At 39.5% G+C, this 17,131-nt stretch overlaps 3 protein-coding genes across 6 annotated transcripts; 1 reads left to right on the top strand and 2 right to left on the bottom strand.

The window, feature by feature from the left end:
* Positions 1–162: 162 nt before the first annotated feature.
* Positions 163–4,412, top strand: LOC103366979 (magnesium transporter NIPA2). 3 transcript variants are annotated; one of them, XM_008294858.1, is made up of 6 exons: positions 163–221; positions 490–622; positions 2,092–2,148; positions 2,479–2,569; positions 2,833–2,993; positions 3,113–4,412. In XM_008294858.1, exons 2-6 carry the CDS (start codon positions 490–492, stop codon positions 3,745–3,747), a joined length of 1,077 nt encoding a protein of 358 aa, XP_008293080.1. In that variant the 5' UTR covers positions 163–221; the 3' UTR covers positions 3,748–4,412. The 3 variants fall into 3 exon arrangements, with proteins under 3 accessions (XP_008293080.1, XP_008293094.1, XP_008293088.1); XM_008294866.1 differs by lacking the exon at positions 163–221 and adding an exon at positions 225–303; XM_008294872.1 differs by lacking the exon at positions 2,092–2,148.
* A 32-nt stretch (positions 4,413–4,444) lies between these two features.
* Positions 4,445–7,391, bottom strand: timm8a (translocase of inner mitochondrial membrane 8 homolog A (yeast)). The gene is made up of 2 exons (XM_008294849.1): positions 7,148–7,391; positions 4,445–5,165 (listed from the first exon to the last, which is right to left on the bottom strand). Exons 1-2 carry the CDS (start codon positions 7,256–7,258, stop codon positions 5,004–5,006), a joined length of 273 nt encoding a protein of 90 aa, XP_008293071.1. The 5' UTR covers positions 7,259–7,391; the 3' UTR covers positions 4,445–5,003.
* Positions 7,392–9,814: 2,423 nt separating this feature from the next.
* Positions 9,815–17,042, bottom strand: LOC103366954 (tyrosine-protein kinase BTK-like). 2 transcript variants are annotated; one of them, XM_008294838.1, is made up of 18 exons: positions 16,865–17,042; positions 16,450–16,608; positions 16,211–16,315; positions 15,557–15,638; positions 15,256–15,381; positions 15,122–15,171; positions 14,847–15,034; positions 14,322–14,384; positions 14,076–14,130; positions 13,875–13,954; positions 13,427–13,554; positions 12,309–12,380; positions 11,967–12,138; positions 11,543–11,762; positions 11,324–11,388; positions 11,122–11,240; positions 10,440–10,597; positions 9,815–10,328 (listed from the first exon to the last, which is right to left on the bottom strand). In XM_008294838.1, the coding sequence occupies exons 2-18, from the start codon at positions 16,588–16,590 to the stop codon at positions 10,257–10,259; spliced, it is 1,896 nt and encodes a 631-aa protein (XP_008293060.1). In that variant the 5' UTR covers positions 16,591–16,608; positions 16,865–17,042; the 3' UTR covers positions 9,815–10,256. The 2 variants fall into 2 exon arrangements, with proteins under 2 accessions (XP_008293060.1, XP_008293052.1); XM_008294830.1 differs by having other exon boundaries at positions 15,122–15,186; positions 16,865–17,041.
* Between the last annotated feature and the right edge of the window lie 89 nt (positions 17,043–17,131).

Below are 17,131 nucleotides of genomic sequence, written 5' to 3'. Positions count from 1 at the left end.
CGCTAACTACAAAGTTACGATAAATCTAATTTTGGTGTGTCCGTAAATAAGTAGAACAACACAAACAGATAGTTTGACAGGAACAAACAAGCAAAAGCCTCCGCCCACTTACGGTTTCCTAGACAACGACCAGGAAGTAGCGCGGTGACAGCCAACCAATCAGCTGCTCCGCTTCCCGCAGTCAGTTAACGGCGACGAATGGACCTGACGTGACAGCCGAGGTATAACATTTTACTAACTGTACCGTTAAGCGGCAGCTAAATAGTGTTTCAAACTTAACTAAAGCGAAAACAAGTTAAAGAGGTTTGTATTTGACCATTCCTCGGCATCGCTAGCCGTCTGTAAAGCTGGTTTAAAGTCGTCGCAGAGCGGAGAGTCGGCCCATCATGTGATTCTAAACATGGGGAGCCTGTTGCATGACTCGTTCAAAATGTCAGGATAGAAGTTCACATATTTTATAATTGTATACTCCATTTTGTGTCGTTTCAGATGGAAGTGAACCGTTTGGACTTTTACATCGGTCTCTCGCTGGCTGTGAGCTCCAGTGCGTTTATCGGCGCAAGTTTCATCCTGAAGAAGAAAGGCCTGCTGCGATTGGCCAGCAAGGGTTCGATGCGAGCAGGTGACGTGAGCTTTTATTAATAACAACTAAACTGTAGCAAACCTAAAAGTCAGTGGTGGAAGAAATACCGCACATTCTTGCGTAACTATAGGTAGCAAGAAACTGCTACAAACCATACTGAAAAACCTGTGTAGGCAGTATAGAAGTGTGATGAGTACCATGAAGGTAGAGTGGCAGACAGTTTATGTCACATTTAGAAGCGGCAGATGAGGCCTTGTCTTTACTGTGACCATTTAATTACTCCTGATGACGATTATTCTTGTTTTCATGAATGATAAATCTGCTGTTAAAATGCCATAATGTTCGACTTTCTTGCTTGGAACAATAATCCTAATGATACATGACTCAGACAAGTTAGTTAAGAGTCTTAAAGACACTGAAGTATCAAATACTTTGCTTTTAAAAATGCCAAGAAAAACAATCAAACTTTCAGTAAGATTTTTTGTTTTTTCCATTGTGATTTTTGGGGGTGCTGACATGCATGCTGAGAACCAAATCTGCAACTCAGAAATCCCCACTCCCATAATGAAACATTTTCTCTCCTGTGATAAGATGTTTTTTAAAAGCAGCATCCAGCTATGTCGGTGAATTGTTTTTCTTTTTTGTATATCTGTTTAGTGATGTGTTTCTTCTCTAAAAACAAATGGGCTTAGAGCTCCAGCCAGGTGGGGAAGAAAAGAACACTTTTTTTTGGTCTTTTGTAGGGATTTGTGGATGAAAAGCTAAAAGTAAATTAGATATGCATTAGCAATACCTGTAGTAACACTTGGTACCTGCAATATTTGTTTTGTTCAATCAAGCATCTAGATGTTAACTTCTAAAGTCCTTCTCGACTACATTTTAATGTCTCTAAAATCACTTAAGACACAGACAAGCATTAAATCTTTGAGAAACTGCAACTAGATAATTATTTTTCTGTGATTCACAGATTATCAACATGGATTTTAGTATTCTATCCTTGAACTAACTGATTAACTTATCATTGCTGCTCTATCATAGTCTGTTACATTATAGGGTTGTTACTGATGAACTGAAGTGTAAGCAACAGTTTACTGCTGTAGTAGGTTTATGTGATGCCAATTTCAAATACTTTATATACTTTTTTGCTGTGTAATCTATAGACAAGCCTCATATTTTATATGTTTCACAAGTATAATAATCCAAACAGAAACTAGTAACTGTAGCTTCATTTCCGCAAAGGAAAACCTGTCTCACAATACCAAAAGTGTACTTCAGCAGTTGTAGGAGTCAGAAGACCTGTGTAAATTTAACATTTAAATTTAATACCTTATTACAGCATGCAAACAAGAATGAATAAAGCTGTGGTAAAGGATGAGCTGCTGATGGAAGATAATAATCCTCCGACTTAAAATTAGCAGAGTTCATTCAAGTGAGGAGCCCCTAACTGCTACTATGACATCTAATCCAGTTATGCTTTTTTTTTTCTTTTTTCTTTTTTTATCTCCCAGGTCAAGGGGGGTATGCTTATCTGAAAGAATGGCTATGGTGGGCAGGACTGATCTCAAGTAAGTGAATGATTTACAGACTTAATTCTGCCATTAAAATGGGTGACATGGTCAGCTGTTACTTGGTTGCTCTGCTGCCCAGCCATGCCCACAAACACTGTGGTCTTTGTTTTTTTAAAGGAAAAATGAGGTTCTTGTGGGTTTGGTATTTTTGCGGATGACGTTGCAGTAAATGCAGCACCCACACCATATTGTTGAAGTACACATTCCTCTAAAGAGCACATTTGCACATGTGGGTTGGAAGAAAAAATATTTTTGTCACCGTTAAACCTAAGCAGCTGCCCCAGCTATTAGTATGTGCATACTGATTGCGATTCTGATGTGTTGTAGTGGGAGCCGGAGAAGCCGCTAACTTTGCTGCATATGCATTTGCACCAGCCACACTGGTGACTCCGCTTGGAGCACTGAGTGTGCTTGTCAGGTAATTGTCTTCAAGTTTTGTTTTTCTGCCAATTATGTTATTATGGCATGCTGGTAGTGTGATGCAGTAAAATTTGTGAAAATAATCCCAAATAAATACACTACTTTCTTTTATTTGAGCAGTATATAAACAATGTATAAAGAAGTACCCGTTCACTACGGATGAATGAACCCCAGTGAAGAAAAACTTCTTTCAATGGTTTTCATAACAACAAAAATAAGTTACACCTTTAAATATGTATGCGATGTTTTCTTCTTTCCCAGTGCTGTTCTCTCCTCTTACTTTCTGAATGAGAGGCTGAATGTGCATGGAAAGATTGGTTGTTTGCTGTGCGTCCTGGGCTCCACAGTGATGGTGATCCATGCACCGCAGGAAGAAGAGGTTGCCTCCCTCACTGCCATGGCTGAGAAGCTCAGAGACCCAGGTAGGACCCACACCTTCATTAGTGTGATGCGATTAACCACGCTGTGCAAACTGAATCCCAGATAAGGGTTGGCTGAATTTTTCTCAGGGTACTAACTCATTCTTGAATGCTCCCACTAGGTTTCATTGTGTTTGCTGTGTGCGTTGTGGGAAGCAGCCTGGTTCTTATCTTTGCTGTGGCTCCGCGGTTTGGACAGAAGAATGTGCTGGTCTACATCCTGATCTGCTCTGTGATTGGCTCCCTCTCTGTGTCTTGTGTCAAGGGCCTGGGCATTGGCATTAAGGAGCTGTTTGCTGGGACAGCAGTGCTGAAGGAACCGCTGTTCTGGTGCTTAGTCGTCTGCCTGGTAATCTGTGTCAGCGTTCAAATCAGCTACCTGAACAAAGCCCTTGACATTTTTAACACTTCTTTAGTTACTCCTATTTACTACGTCTTCTTCACCACATCTGTTATGGCCTGCTCTGCCATACTCTTCAAGGAATGGCTACGTATGACCACTGACGGAGTCGTGGGAACAATTAGCGGGTTCCTCACCATCATTTTGGGTATTTTCCTCCTCCATGCCTTCAAAGATATTGTATTTTCCTGGGATTCCCTGCCACTCTATCTGAGAAAGGGTCCTCTGGGCTTTACATGGGGCCACCAGCCATATGTGGCTCTTCCCAGCCACGACTTGCAAACAGAGGGTGAGATGAAGCTGCCCAGAGAAGGAGGCTCAAAGGGGGGGTGGGGTACACACCAGAGAGCTCCTTAAGGAGGACCAAAGTCTGTGACCACTTAGAAAGACTGCTTGTTGCAATTCTTAAGCTTTAATGCACGTCACAGCTTTACAATGTGACAAGTTTACTAAATTGGAATAGACAGTCTTAAACAATGCAGAATGCACTGGATGAACAAAGTTGCCTTAAAACGAGCATAAACACGCTATCAGTACTTTGGATTTTACTTTTAATGTACATTCTAAGTTGTGCCTGATAGTTCATACACATTTCTTTTCTTTGGTTAAAAAAAGATGACAGAATTTTTTGTAGTTTAATTTATATCAATGTGAATGTCTGTTACACTGTGTATCAAGTTTTTAAAAAATCATTGGTTATATTAGCCTACATACACCAAATTGTGCCTTCTGTTACGGAAAACGATAACCTCTTCACAGTTTTGCACTTTTAACTTTGATTGTACGTACAGATGAATTAACTGATTTGCAACCAGTGTTAAGGCAGAAACTTAAATTGCCCTGAATTCAAGTTTGAATAATTCCTCTGATGTTACCTCAGTATTATATACAAACTGCACCAAAGAATGTTCTTTCAGTGTATAAATTAATTCCCAACGTGCCAAGCTGTAACATATCTCTGATGTAAATGTACTTTTTTGTGTGTTTGATAATGCTGATTAAAACATAAGTATACAACATTATTTGATGAAGCTCTTCCAAAAGACAGGCACAATGATTTGGCATTTTGTTTATTGCATATGTACAGTCCAGAACCTTTAGCTGTTGATCATGCCAGACATTATTAGTTCTTTTAAATTACACCAGCGGGTAGCAAAGTCCTTGTGGCTGGCAAAAACTGCTGGCAAGCTGAATGCCCCAGATGCCAGATGGAACAAGCCCTCTGCAACTCCTGCACCTAACCTGTGAGTTACAGCAGTGAACGCTAATGCATTCAAGCTTAGTTTTACAGTTTGAGTGTTAAGTTATTTGAAATCAGTGACCTGACAAACAAAACCAACATAAGGTAACTGCTAGCAACAGATCACAGTCAAAGCATTTTGCGACACTCGTATTCCAACAGACCACACATAAAACCCAAGACTTGTACATGAGTCCAGATGATGTTCATTTCAGGCACTTGTATCAAAAGTAACATACGATGTTGTTCCTTTTCCCAGTTGATTGGACATTTCTTCGCCATACTGTACAGACAGCTGTGTCAGGACCAAATGGCCTCCTCTGTGAGCAGCGGTCCTGTGCTTGTGCCTCGTCAGTCCTTTCAGTGAGAGTTTTTAGTCTAACATGGTCTCAGAGAATGATCCCTTGCTCCTCTGAGTCTGTTCTAGTCGGTTTAGGATGAACTGGCTCGTGTCAATAAATCTCTCCACACAATTAACAAAGCACATTTCTGTCCTCGAGTCCAGCTTTGGCCCAGGTTTATCCATACATTTCTCCTGAAGAAAAAGACAGACCAATTTAGAAGAGAGGCAATAGATTATACAGATATATAGATCATCACATATAGCACATTCATGTGGTGTTGGAATAATTGAAAAAAAAAAAACAGTTCCTCAATGAAAAAATTTACACCACTGCCCCTTAAGTCTGAGGAACATTTCAGTCCACCATATTTCTGCATATACATCAACAACTCACCAAGTCATGCATAAAACTGTATGCTGACTTGCTGAGTAGTTAACATGATGGACAAAATAAATGTTTGGTTGATGGCAAGACTTTTTTGATCAATGTTTTAAATGAGTTCTGAACCATTAGTGAAAAATATGTAATTAAAGTCAGTCTTCAGTTCAATATCCAGTCTATATTAGAATTCAAATAGACATATTACAACATGGAACACCATGACTGTTACACTAGAAGATCAGCATGAATTTGTAAAACGACTGTTTAAACACAGGGTCACACATGCTACGTGGCATATATCTTAAATTGCAGCCTTGGATTTGTTAATTGCATTCTTTCAAATCATAATTCTTACTTGAAATCAGAAAATGGTTACTTTATTTCGTAATATGGTCGTAAGTGTTAGTTGCTGTCCATGTAAGGTGACTTAGATCAGTTAGATAAGTTACTTCTTAGCAGTAAGCCTGATAATAAATCAGGTTAAACAATATTTTAGCATTCTGAGCTAACAATGTGTTGTTTAAATAACAAAATACAGCTCATATTCCTCGTATTGTCCATGTTTATAGAGTCCAACTTGAGCACATAAACACAACACCATCAGAAAAATGACATCCCATCTCAGGAAACAGGAATATCTGAGCAGCACGTAAAAGCATGATGATTTTACGACAATAGGTACTGCTAATATAGTCAGAGATGTTACAAGGGAGAATCCTGGATAGAAACCTAAAGAACCCTGACACAGGTCCTGCCCCTCCCCAAAAAAGCCAATCATCTGCTTTGCAGCAGCCAAACCAGGAAACATCAAGCTAATCGCGCTGCTGCACCAACTCAGGTGTCTTGAAACTGTAGTTGAAGCGTAACTTGTGGGAAAAACATACTTATTTTTTTTAACCTTATTTTGGGGCTCACGGAAGTTTTTAACGCAAGTTTTTAGATCTGACTGGCAATTATATACATTTTGAGTCCAAATGAAATGAAATTGCAGTTATGGCTCTGTCTTCATTAATTTCAACAGATACATGGTCCAAAGTAACCGCCCCTGGACTACACCAAGATGGCTGCCAGGTGGAGAGACTTGCCTGTAACACCTTTATTCTAGTAGCGCGTGCTGTTGCCCCAGCTGTGACCTCAGCACGTCGCGCGTCACGTAACGTCCCAAAGACAAACATTTAAAGAAGTTGAATAGTTTCATTCTACCTGCAATCCAGCACCAGGTTGCGTCTGTAGGGGTATTTTCGTGATCTGACAGACTGCTACTTTCACTCTGGTATGACACAATTGTTTCCACACGATATAATTAATGTCTAAATTTAACTTTTTTGTTTGTTTTATACATATGGACGTTTCACTCCACTCATCTTGGGGGCGCTAGCTAGATCAGAACAGGGATAGTGGCCATAACAGTCTTTGGAAATATTAGTTGAAATAGTTTGTTTCGCAAACATTTTACAGTTACGGACAGCGAGCAGAGCCAGTTCTATGGTGATAAAACGCGTGGCTGAGTAACAGGTAAAAAATATATATATATATACCGTGTGATTTCTTTGGGTAAGGTTTGCATAAGGACCGATATGTGCCTCGGGGTGACTTACGGAGTTCTTCGGAAAAGCTATATGCAGCCCCGTGAATACACTTAGATGTAGGTATATGGCTACAGCAAACACAGCACGCATCTCTTACTTTTTATCGAAATAACCTAGCGACTAATTATTGGCTATTGACTGAATGACACACACACATACACACAAGGTGCAGGGCTGTGCTGCTAGCTTAAAGCTGATCTTACCCAGCAAACCTCAGTCATTTGATGCACCAGCTGCTGAAATCTTTGTTTCTGAGACTCGATTTCGATGAAGTGTTGAAGTTGAGGGTCAGCTGTCGCTCCCTGGCCGTCCATGTCTGCTAAAAATGGTGTCGTAAAAGCAATATTTTACTATTTATCGAAGTCGTGGGGGTTTATTGCTGACCTTCACGTGTGTATATGAACGACGGGAAACGGGAAGTAGCTCAGCCAATCAGGGGGCGCGTTTGTGTGACAACCGTTGTCGTCATGCACATGTGACCTTTCATAGCAGCCACAGCCACTTGATGTACATTAGTATGTGTCTGCAGAGCCGGAGGCAGCCACTTCTTCTTCGTGGAAGGGTTTTTATTTTTGTTATTTTAAATAAGGTTGTGTTGTTTAATTAAAAACTTTAAGATAATGCAAACTTGTGCTAAAGTACTGCAAGTACCACAAAACGACGCTGAAGTTAGCTTCTTATCTTACATGTACTGATCATCAGGATTTCTACATTTTAATGTTATAAGACAAGAGATGCCTTTATTTGTCTCACAGTGGAGAAATTCACAGTGTTGTAAAGCCCTGTTAGACATAATAAGAAAAAGCTTAATGCTGCCTAAACCCCACTTGTGGCAGCTTTGTTCTGTTTGCAAAATGGCAAAAGGGGGATTTTACTGCTTTTTCATGTAGACCACATATTTTCTCATAGAGATGAACGGTTTCACAAGCCAGAGACTGTGATATAAAGATGCTTTAGCCTCTGGTACAGATTTAACCAATCTATCGATCTATATAAAGTGATTTTTAGATCTGGACCTTCTATAATGTGGTCTACATTTAAAAAAAAACAAACTTACCTGACCATTGGAATCAAGTTTCACAAATTGAATAAATGTTTCACAGAAACTGTGTTTAAAAGTCTTTGCCTCTGTTTTTTTCTCTTTTTCTCTGTTTTTTTTTTTTTTTTGCTTTTTCACAAAATGAATACAGGTATCACAGATTATTAATTATATGATGAGTCTTTAGTTTCTGTAGGACAATCTATTTAAGCTATTTGATTTAATGTGTGGGCTGCAAGGGAGCTCGGTGGTTAGAATTGTTGCCTCGCAGCAAGAAGGTCGCCGGTTCGCATCCCGATGAGGACACCCGGGAGTTTGAAGGTTTTCCTGTGCAGCGTGGGTTCTCTCCAGGTTCTCTGGCTTCCTCCCAGAAGATCCAAATTGTCCGTAGGTGTGAATGTGGGTGTTCTTAGTTGTCTGTCTCTAATTGTAGCCCTGTGATAGACTGGTGACCTGTCCAGGGTGTCCCCTGCCTTCACCCTAAGTCAGCTGGGATAGACTCCAGCCCTCCCACGACCCCAGTGAGGATTAAGTGGTGTATAGATAATGGATGGATGGGATTTAATGTGTGCCACATACAAAACAAGCATTAAACTTTTTTCATTTTCACAAATTAAATAAAGGTTTCACAGGGAGGATACTGTAATTTAAAGAGCATTTAGTCTCTGTAGGACAGTCCAGTCCAAATTTGATCAATCTGTATTCATTGGTTTAAGACAGGGGTATTCAATTAAAAGTCACTGAGGTCCAGTTATTAAAATTTCCTCCAAGTAAAAGGTCCGAATGGAAGTCCAGTTTGTATCTTATAGCCTTCCCCTAAGGCCACATTTTCATGGTTTCAACAATACTTATTGTCATTTTTCAGTGCAGGATATGTGTAACTGAGTGCACAGTTAGCTTTTTTATCATATATATATATACATAAGTAGTCCCAGGCAAAAAAAATAAAAAATTGAAAAAAGCGCAACCAGAGCCGAATAACCTATTTATCTTTTAAATTAAAGAGGTCCCAGCCTAAAGAACTGAAGGCCTCCACTTCAAGTAAACAAGTCAACATCCTTAGAAAATATTAAATAAAAGGCTTTCTTTGCGGATAGATCTGTCATACAGGGCTTGCAGCTCGGTAATTTTGCGTGCCCTCAGCTGGGACATCAGGGGATAACTTTGCTGAGCTGTGCTTTGTCTCCTAGTGGTGCTACACGTTGCCATTTTTAATTAATGCCACGTTTTCAGAGCATATGAGGCGCACTGGTTGTGAACTGCCTGACGGAAGAATGAACATACACTTCTCCGTCCACTCATCTTCAAAGCAGCGGTTTTCCTCATCAATCTTCCTTCTCTCGGAGCATGCCATGCTGGCATCACCGTCTCTTCCGCTCTGCTCTGCTGTATACGCAACTCAAAGTCGCAGCGGCAGCGAGCTGTGGCGGTGCGCTGACCGTGCAGGGTAACCAAACAATTTGATTGGCTCGACCGAGTGGCGCTAATGCCGTACTAACTTGAATAGCTGTCTTCAGACGCGACTGTCGGAAAAAATGCTCCATGAAAATCTATTCTCGTGAATTTATCAAAGATTTGTCACGGGTCCGGACAGAACCATCGTCTACATCAAAAAATAGATAGATTTTTTATATTTTTTTTGCATTTTCATAAATATAGTAAATGTAAATGAAAGATTTGTAAATGAAAAATTAGTAAATGAAAAATTTGAAAGTGGGGTTTGGACACCATTTGGGTCCACCCAAACTGTCTAACATGGTATTACACTATCAAGTTGTGGGGGGAAATGGAAAACCATTGGCAAAAACTGAAGAGAATAACAAGTCTCTCAGCTGTTTTGACTGCCATTTTAATTTCACATGATGTGTTAGTTATTTCAAAGCCTGGTATACTTGGCTTTTATTTGTGCAATACATATGTCTTACAAAGCTTGTTTTCACATGCAAAGATGTCTACATTCCACAACGATTCCACAGAATAAAATACACACAACACAGTATAAACAGACACATTTTAAATCCAGTAACATTCAATAAAATATACATCTTTTAAATGCTAGTCTATTGCCCTGCACTTCCATTAATGTGGTGGGTCTAATTAATGAGTAACTGTTACATTCACTTTACACACATTCACATGAAAGAGAACCTAGATATGGTTGTTTAGCCCCACCTTCAGGCTGTTAACTATTTTAATGATTGTGTCCATTTTCCAGGGACATATGGAGATGGTGCTCTGTGGGAATAAGACCAAACTGATTATGATTCAGAGATCTACTGGAGCTCATAAAGCAAATCCTGTACAGTCAGCACCAGTTCCTGGAAAGTGGGTCTCTCCTCTGCTTTCTGAAAACAAAACAAAGAGAAACCAGAGATTGGCTCCAGAAAATATTTTTCATGTGTCATCATCAGTCTGTAGGTGAGTGAGACTCATAATGCAAGACAGATTTCACTTACATCCTGCCAGCAGTTTAACATAATGCTGTAGACCTTTTCATTGGCCAGCTGGGGGCGGTAGAGGCGCAGGCCCCGGGACACCTGCTCTACCATTTCCGTGTTGTTGAGGCGTTCGTATGGCAGCTTGCCCAAACTGTACACCTCCCACATTAAAACCCCTGATAAAGAATATACATATATAAACCATTAACATGTGAAGTGATTATGCTTTATAAAGATATGAAGTGATAATGTGTAAAGTCTTAACCACTAATTACTCTTATAATTGACCAGAAATGCATTAATAAATTGACAGTTAATCAAAGTCAACAGTATGTATCATATACTCAGCATGTTCATGCCAATCTGTTGATACGGTTCATTCTGTTTATACTGTATTATACTGTGCTAGGATATGTTATACTAGAACTAGTATTACTTCTACATCTTGGATAGTCATATATCTTGCATACTTATGCACACCGTTCATACTGGTAATACTGCTCATACTGTGTGTATCTCAGCACTTTCATACTTGCTCTTAATGCTGTTACACCAGACTTTTTTTTTTTTTTACATTGCACTGCACTTTTACTGATTCTTCTGCACTTCTGCTTCTTTTGCACTTCTTTTGCTAAACTGTACTTGCACACTGTGCAATGAGAATAACGTTGAATCTAGTATAATGCAATTAAATACTCACCATATGCCCAGATGTCTGACTTACTACTGAATTTACAGTAGAGAAGGACTTCAGGAGGTGACCAGCGGACAGGAAACTTTGAACCAGCTGAGCTTTTGTACTCATCGTCTAAAACATACCTGAGGACAGCGAAAGGTGATTCAAATATCAGACTCTATGAGCCATCAGTGTGCCCTCCATATGTTATAGCTTTATATTTTACCTTGATAGGCCAAAGTCAGTCACTTTGACGGTGCCATTTCCATCTACTAAGCAGTTCCTGGCAGCCTTTAGATAAAACAAACAACACTTTCAAGTTAAGCATAATCATTAAACTTCTAGTGTTCCCTTCGAATACCAAACCACAATGTGTCAACACAGTGATGTAGGACTGTGGAGATATTTGTTTTGCACCGACACACAGTAGATCTTTATCTCTCACCAGGTCTCTGTGGATGTACTGCTGTGACTCAAGATAGGCCATGCCCTCAGAGACGTCCTTGCACATCTCTAGGAGCTGGACGGCTGTCGGGTGCTGCGTCAGGCCCTCCTTGAGGTATGTCAGCAGGCAGCCATTTGAAAGGAACTCAGTCACTATATAAATGGGTCTCTGTTTGGTGCAGACGCCGTACAACTGGACCAGATTCTCATGGCGAAGCTTCCTGGTTTGAGCAATAGGAGAAGGAAGTTAAGTATTATGGTTTTCCTCAGAGAGGTGATAGGAACTACCCTTCTCAGTGTGACACATCAGTTTTTAGTCTCAGGCACAAAAACAACACAGTTTAGATATTCAGCTGGGGTCAGTGAGTGGACTAATAATCAATCTGGAGAGTCTGTTTAATCAAGATTCATTTAGTCGCACTTACATCATGATTTTGGCTTCTTCTATGAAATCGTCTTCAGACATGGATCCCTCTTTAATCATCTTAATGGCCACGTCATGCTTGCCCTGCCACTTTCCGTATTTTACCACCCCAAACTGACCAGTGCCCAACTCCTTGATGAAGGTGAGGTAGCGGGGGTCGATCTCCCACACGCCTGAATCGTCACAAGAAAACAGAGAAGCAATTTTATGCTTGCAGCAACCACAAAACCACTGCAAACAAAGTCTGACATTTTGGGGCATGTCTATATAGCTCTTGGCTGAAAGTTAGATGTGACAACTGATGCCACAGTCACAATAATAGAAAGCACAGTCATAGTCTTACCATAACCAAGCCCTGCTGTTGATGGAGGCCGTGCCCGGTTAGATACGATGTGTTTCAGCCTGCAAACCATACCTGATCAAAAAGATAGATAGGATGGTCGATACTCATAGTTTGCTGCTTTTGCTGTCAAACTTAACTCATTAATTAAATGTTTTAAAAAAGAACTGAATAAAAAATGAGTGAAGTGGCTACCTCAAAATTTTAGGTTAAGTAAAAAAAAAACACATTTGCATTTCTTAACACCAACAAATGTCCCCTGTTGTAAAAACCTCTTGTCTTAGTTTGTCGATTAGGATTTTTAAAAACCTATTGAACCACATATTTCAGATTAAATAAAAGAGCTTGTTGTGACAACTTTTGTCTTAGAAGTTTAAAGAGTAAATTTTTGATTTAACATGAAGAATTTACAGCTGCAGCTGGAGTCAGTTTGCACCAGAATCACTACAGAGACAACAAGGACACTTAAATGGACACAGGGTTATGGTCTGATGGTGATTCCTTTAAACAAATTTAAAAAAAAAACAAAAAACAAAACTGATTAAGTGAAATTCTACAAACATTTGACTGATGATTTCAAGTCAGAAGACCTCAAGAACAACATGCCATGTTTCTAAGTTTTGCAAATGTCTGAACTAAACCAATAAAAAAGTTTAATTAACTTGAAATGAATTAAACTATAATATTTACATGAAGTTAAAGAAGAAGTTTAAGAAAACATTAGTTGATTCACCTAAATTTCTGTGTAAAGTTTTACAGTACTTCCCCCAACTGAGTCATTTCCCTTTTCCTGGTACTATGACTACATTTACATTTTTTTTTTAATCCTGTAATAAATACCAGAGAATTCAAACCTGAAATATTCTTTATTAGATATTTATATCTGCAGAGCTATTGCATTAATCTACTAGATTATCTGAAATGAATCCAACTTATATATTTACATCAAATTGAAGAGGAAACATGAGTTGATTTCACTAAGTTTCAGTTTGAATCTTTACTGTGTTACCCCCTTTTCTCATTTCCTTTGTCCTGATACTGTGGCCACTTTATATCTTATTCTATAACACATATGAGATAATTGAAATGAGGGAATTATTCTTCATTACATATCTATTAACCTGCTGCATTGTGCTGGTGATAGTTGATGAGCTCTGCTATGGTGTTGAAATTATGCTTCTCTGCCAGGTAAAATTGGCCCTTTGGGGTGGTGCAGATGTTATAATGTTTGCAGCTTCCACTAGTTTCCCTGTGGAGAGAATAACAAGAGTAACTTTCAGTAGATGTAGTCAACAGCTTTTCATTGATACAGGATCTTTTATCATGAATGCACAAGAGGCTGATATCTCCTCTGTGTTATCCACAATGCAGTTCAGTCTGAGAGGAAAAAGTTCAGCAGGAAGATTAGTCCAGGTTTTGCATGAATAAGTTACAGCTCTGTCCCTCTGTGGCCCACTGTTTCCGCTTTCATTACAAACAGTTCTTCTTTTCATACGTTCACACATGACTGGAGCCGGTGGATACACTATATAAATGGTATCAGTGTTTAACACCACTGAGCTTACTCACCCGCCGCCCTTGGTATGCAAAGACACAGTGTATTTCCCAGCCTTGCTTGACTCTCGTACCAAGAAGCCTCCATCTTTGTTCTGAGGGAACAATGGTAAAGCTTATATTTCAGAAGTTTTGCATATTGTCCAGCGACTAATGTGTAGCTGCTCAAGCATGTCAAATCTGTTTTCCTGGAACATTGTGTATGTCAGTGTTTACCTCAGATTTTAACAGCTGCTCTGCTTGACTACGGTTCATATTCTTGCAATACCAGCTGTGAAAACAAATGTAATCATCTTTCATTTTTTGGACATTATTTTTGCAGCATTTATCAATTCCACAATCATAAATTTATTGATGTAAAGACAAAAACCAAGAACTAAACTTTTTATATAAAAATTATACATTTACAATATTGACTTAAATCCAACACCTTTGACACAGAACAATAGTACTCATACTCACTCATATTTTTCTAGCCCATTATCTGCTTCCACAACATAATTACTTGGTATGTACCCCTCTTGCCTGCAAAGGAAAACATAACATTGTTGATTTAAATAACATCTACACACACAAATACACTAATTTCAGCATCTTGGCTGAACCATGAAGCACTCACCAACACTGGGACCATCTCATCAACAAATTCTTAGAGAACTATATGCAGTTTTCTGTCTTTTAAATTATTCAGAGATATTCTGAGGATCAAAATATTCTCTATCAAATATTGCCAATCTCCAATTTAAATGGCACAACAGATGAAGTCCCCTGATAAATTCATTTCGTAAAACATAACAAAAACACACAAATGTTCATATATTTCTTGTATTTCACCTGCTTTTTATGCACTTGTTCAAATTTATTTAATCTCCGCACTTTTCCCACTGCTCGCAGAATTGTACACAGGATTGTTAACATTTCAATTTACATTTGATTGCTTTGCGTTGGGTCCTAGAGCTCCTCACTTCTGTGTCTAGGTCAGCTCACCCATGTTTGTCTCGGGCTCTCCACCAGTTGGCGTCGCAGATCTCCAGGATGGTGTACTCCTCATCCTTCCTCAGCTCCAGGTCTTGGGCTGTCATGGGTGGGTAATTATACTCAGCTATGACCGTCATGCCTACAGTGGGGCCTTGTGGCTCAGCAGGCTGTGGAGGCAAAGGACGCCCAGGCTTTTCCTGAAACAATATACGATCGATGAATGTAATATTGTACAGAATTGTCTGTAACTGATGAATATTAATCTAAAAGGACTGAGCGCATACCTCTGTAGGAGTTGGAGGAAGAGGTTTCCTGGATCCCCTCCGCCGTGATTCTTTGGATGTAAAACCTAAATTGATTAATTTAAAAGTTTAGCAGTTGCTTTTTGCAGATTTCGAACTGCAGGGAGTCTACTTACCATTTTTACGATCCAGCACTTTGCAACCCATAGCCTGTTTAACTTCCTGCTGGCAGCATAGCCACGCCCCGTCGACCCAGAAACAAGGATGATACTTCTGCATCAGATCTTTGTTGAAGCGCACCACTATTCACAAATATGGACACACGCATACACACCCAACATTTACATTAAGTCAACATTTGCATAGACAGATAGCTTTGCCATTGCACAGACACAATGTTAAGATATGCTCTAATATAAGATAGTTTGAAATACTGACACATAAACACAGTGTGTACATCTGAATGCAAATACCTACATTCTTTCAGCTTCTTTATCCATTGAGCCCGAATTTCTTCAGTCTTAGCAAAGATATACAGCGGCCCCTCATCATAAATTACCTGTGACAAAATCCACATACCGTCAACACATTGAGTGATTTTTACTCTTAAGCTGTCAAAACGTTTGCAAGTGCATGTGATACTCTTAAGTATAGTATTGCAGAATATATTGCTTGTGTCGTCACTAAAGTTAAAACCATAAATCCACAAACTCACACATTTTCCCCTTTCTACCGTAACGTATAACAATGGCAACACCTGCGCTGTCATTGAAAGCCCCAAGTTCATCTGAGTGTAAGAGCCGGTTTCACTTCTTAACAATGGACTTTCACAATATTAACTACTGGTAGATTGGAGGGTTTCTGTCTGCCAAGGAAAAACACTGTTTCAAGCCTCTCTCATGTTACATCTTCAAGCTTGTGCAGGCTTTTTAAATAAACTAACAGAGTACTCTGGGAAACTATTGAACGCTTCATTGTTGTATTACACTTGTAAAGAAATATTGTGATACATCACTACCTTGCTGTTAAATAGTCTGAGCTGAGATGTATCTCCAAAAACAGAGGAAAGAGTCGCTGGACAGTCTGAAATATTCTTCTCTGTCTGAAAAGTAAATTGAGCAAAATGTCTACCTGGAATGCATACATGCGCTCTTGCGGTGTGTTGGGTTCTGGCTGCACCGTTTCTACACACTTGATCTTCTCAATGTCAACCGAACCTCTCAGACTTTTTCGCTTCTGCTTGACAGATGAGGAAACAGTTAGGTAACTCAGGGATGAACAGAAAAAATATTTGTTTAAGGGTGCCAGCAAGCATCAATCTGATCCAAATGCTACTTCAATAAAGGCTCTCTGCAGGGCCACATACGCACCACTTTGTCGGAATCAAAATCGTAGTAGGCTATTTTTTCCTGGGTGAGAATGAACCATCTCTCCTTGTAGTTCAAAGGGGAGGTCTTCTTCTTCTGCTGAGATCGCTTAATGAAGATTTCTTCCAGTATGTTTTCAGACATGATTTAGTCAGGATTGATCTGAACGAGAACAAGTATTGCATTAATACTTTTTAAAGCATGGTAGCAGCTCAACACCTGGCTTCTTTGTGGAGGAACACCACCAAACAGCACGTTTACACCTCGACTGAAAGCTGTGACTGACTCACCAGTTGTCACTTTGCTTAGCGTTACAAGGACGCCTTAGGCTTTGTTGCACATAACACTGAATTATTAACACTGTATTCATTTCCCCTGAAAGCTACTTTTTTAAAACAGAATTTAGGTTGATACCTACCCACTGTTGATAGAGTCAGAGCAATGCCACTATAACAGGTCAGAGTACAGACCTGGAAGAAGATCAACAGAGATGCGGCGTGAGTACATATCAGTGTGTGATTAGCTGTAGTTTGCATAAGCCCTGCTTTTCATGCCAGCAAGATCCTCTGTTTCCAACATTTCCCCCTGTGGCACATCTGTTTGCCTCAAATATTATATCCTGGTTATCATCTTGGTGACTTAAACGTACAGTTTGCTTTTTTCACGGCAACAAATTGGTGTTCCA

The sequence above is a fragment of the Stegastes partitus genome, unplaced genomic scaffold, assembly GCF_000690725.1.
Source record: "Stegastes partitus isolate 25-593 unplaced genomic scaffold, Stegastes_partitus-1.0.2 Scaffold22, whole genome shotgun sequence".
NCBI lineage: Eukaryota > Metazoa > Chordata > Actinopteri > Pomacentridae > Stegastes > Stegastes partitus.
Note: the sequence above shows the minus strand (reverse complement) of the source record. Positions and strands in the feature narration are given on the sequence as shown.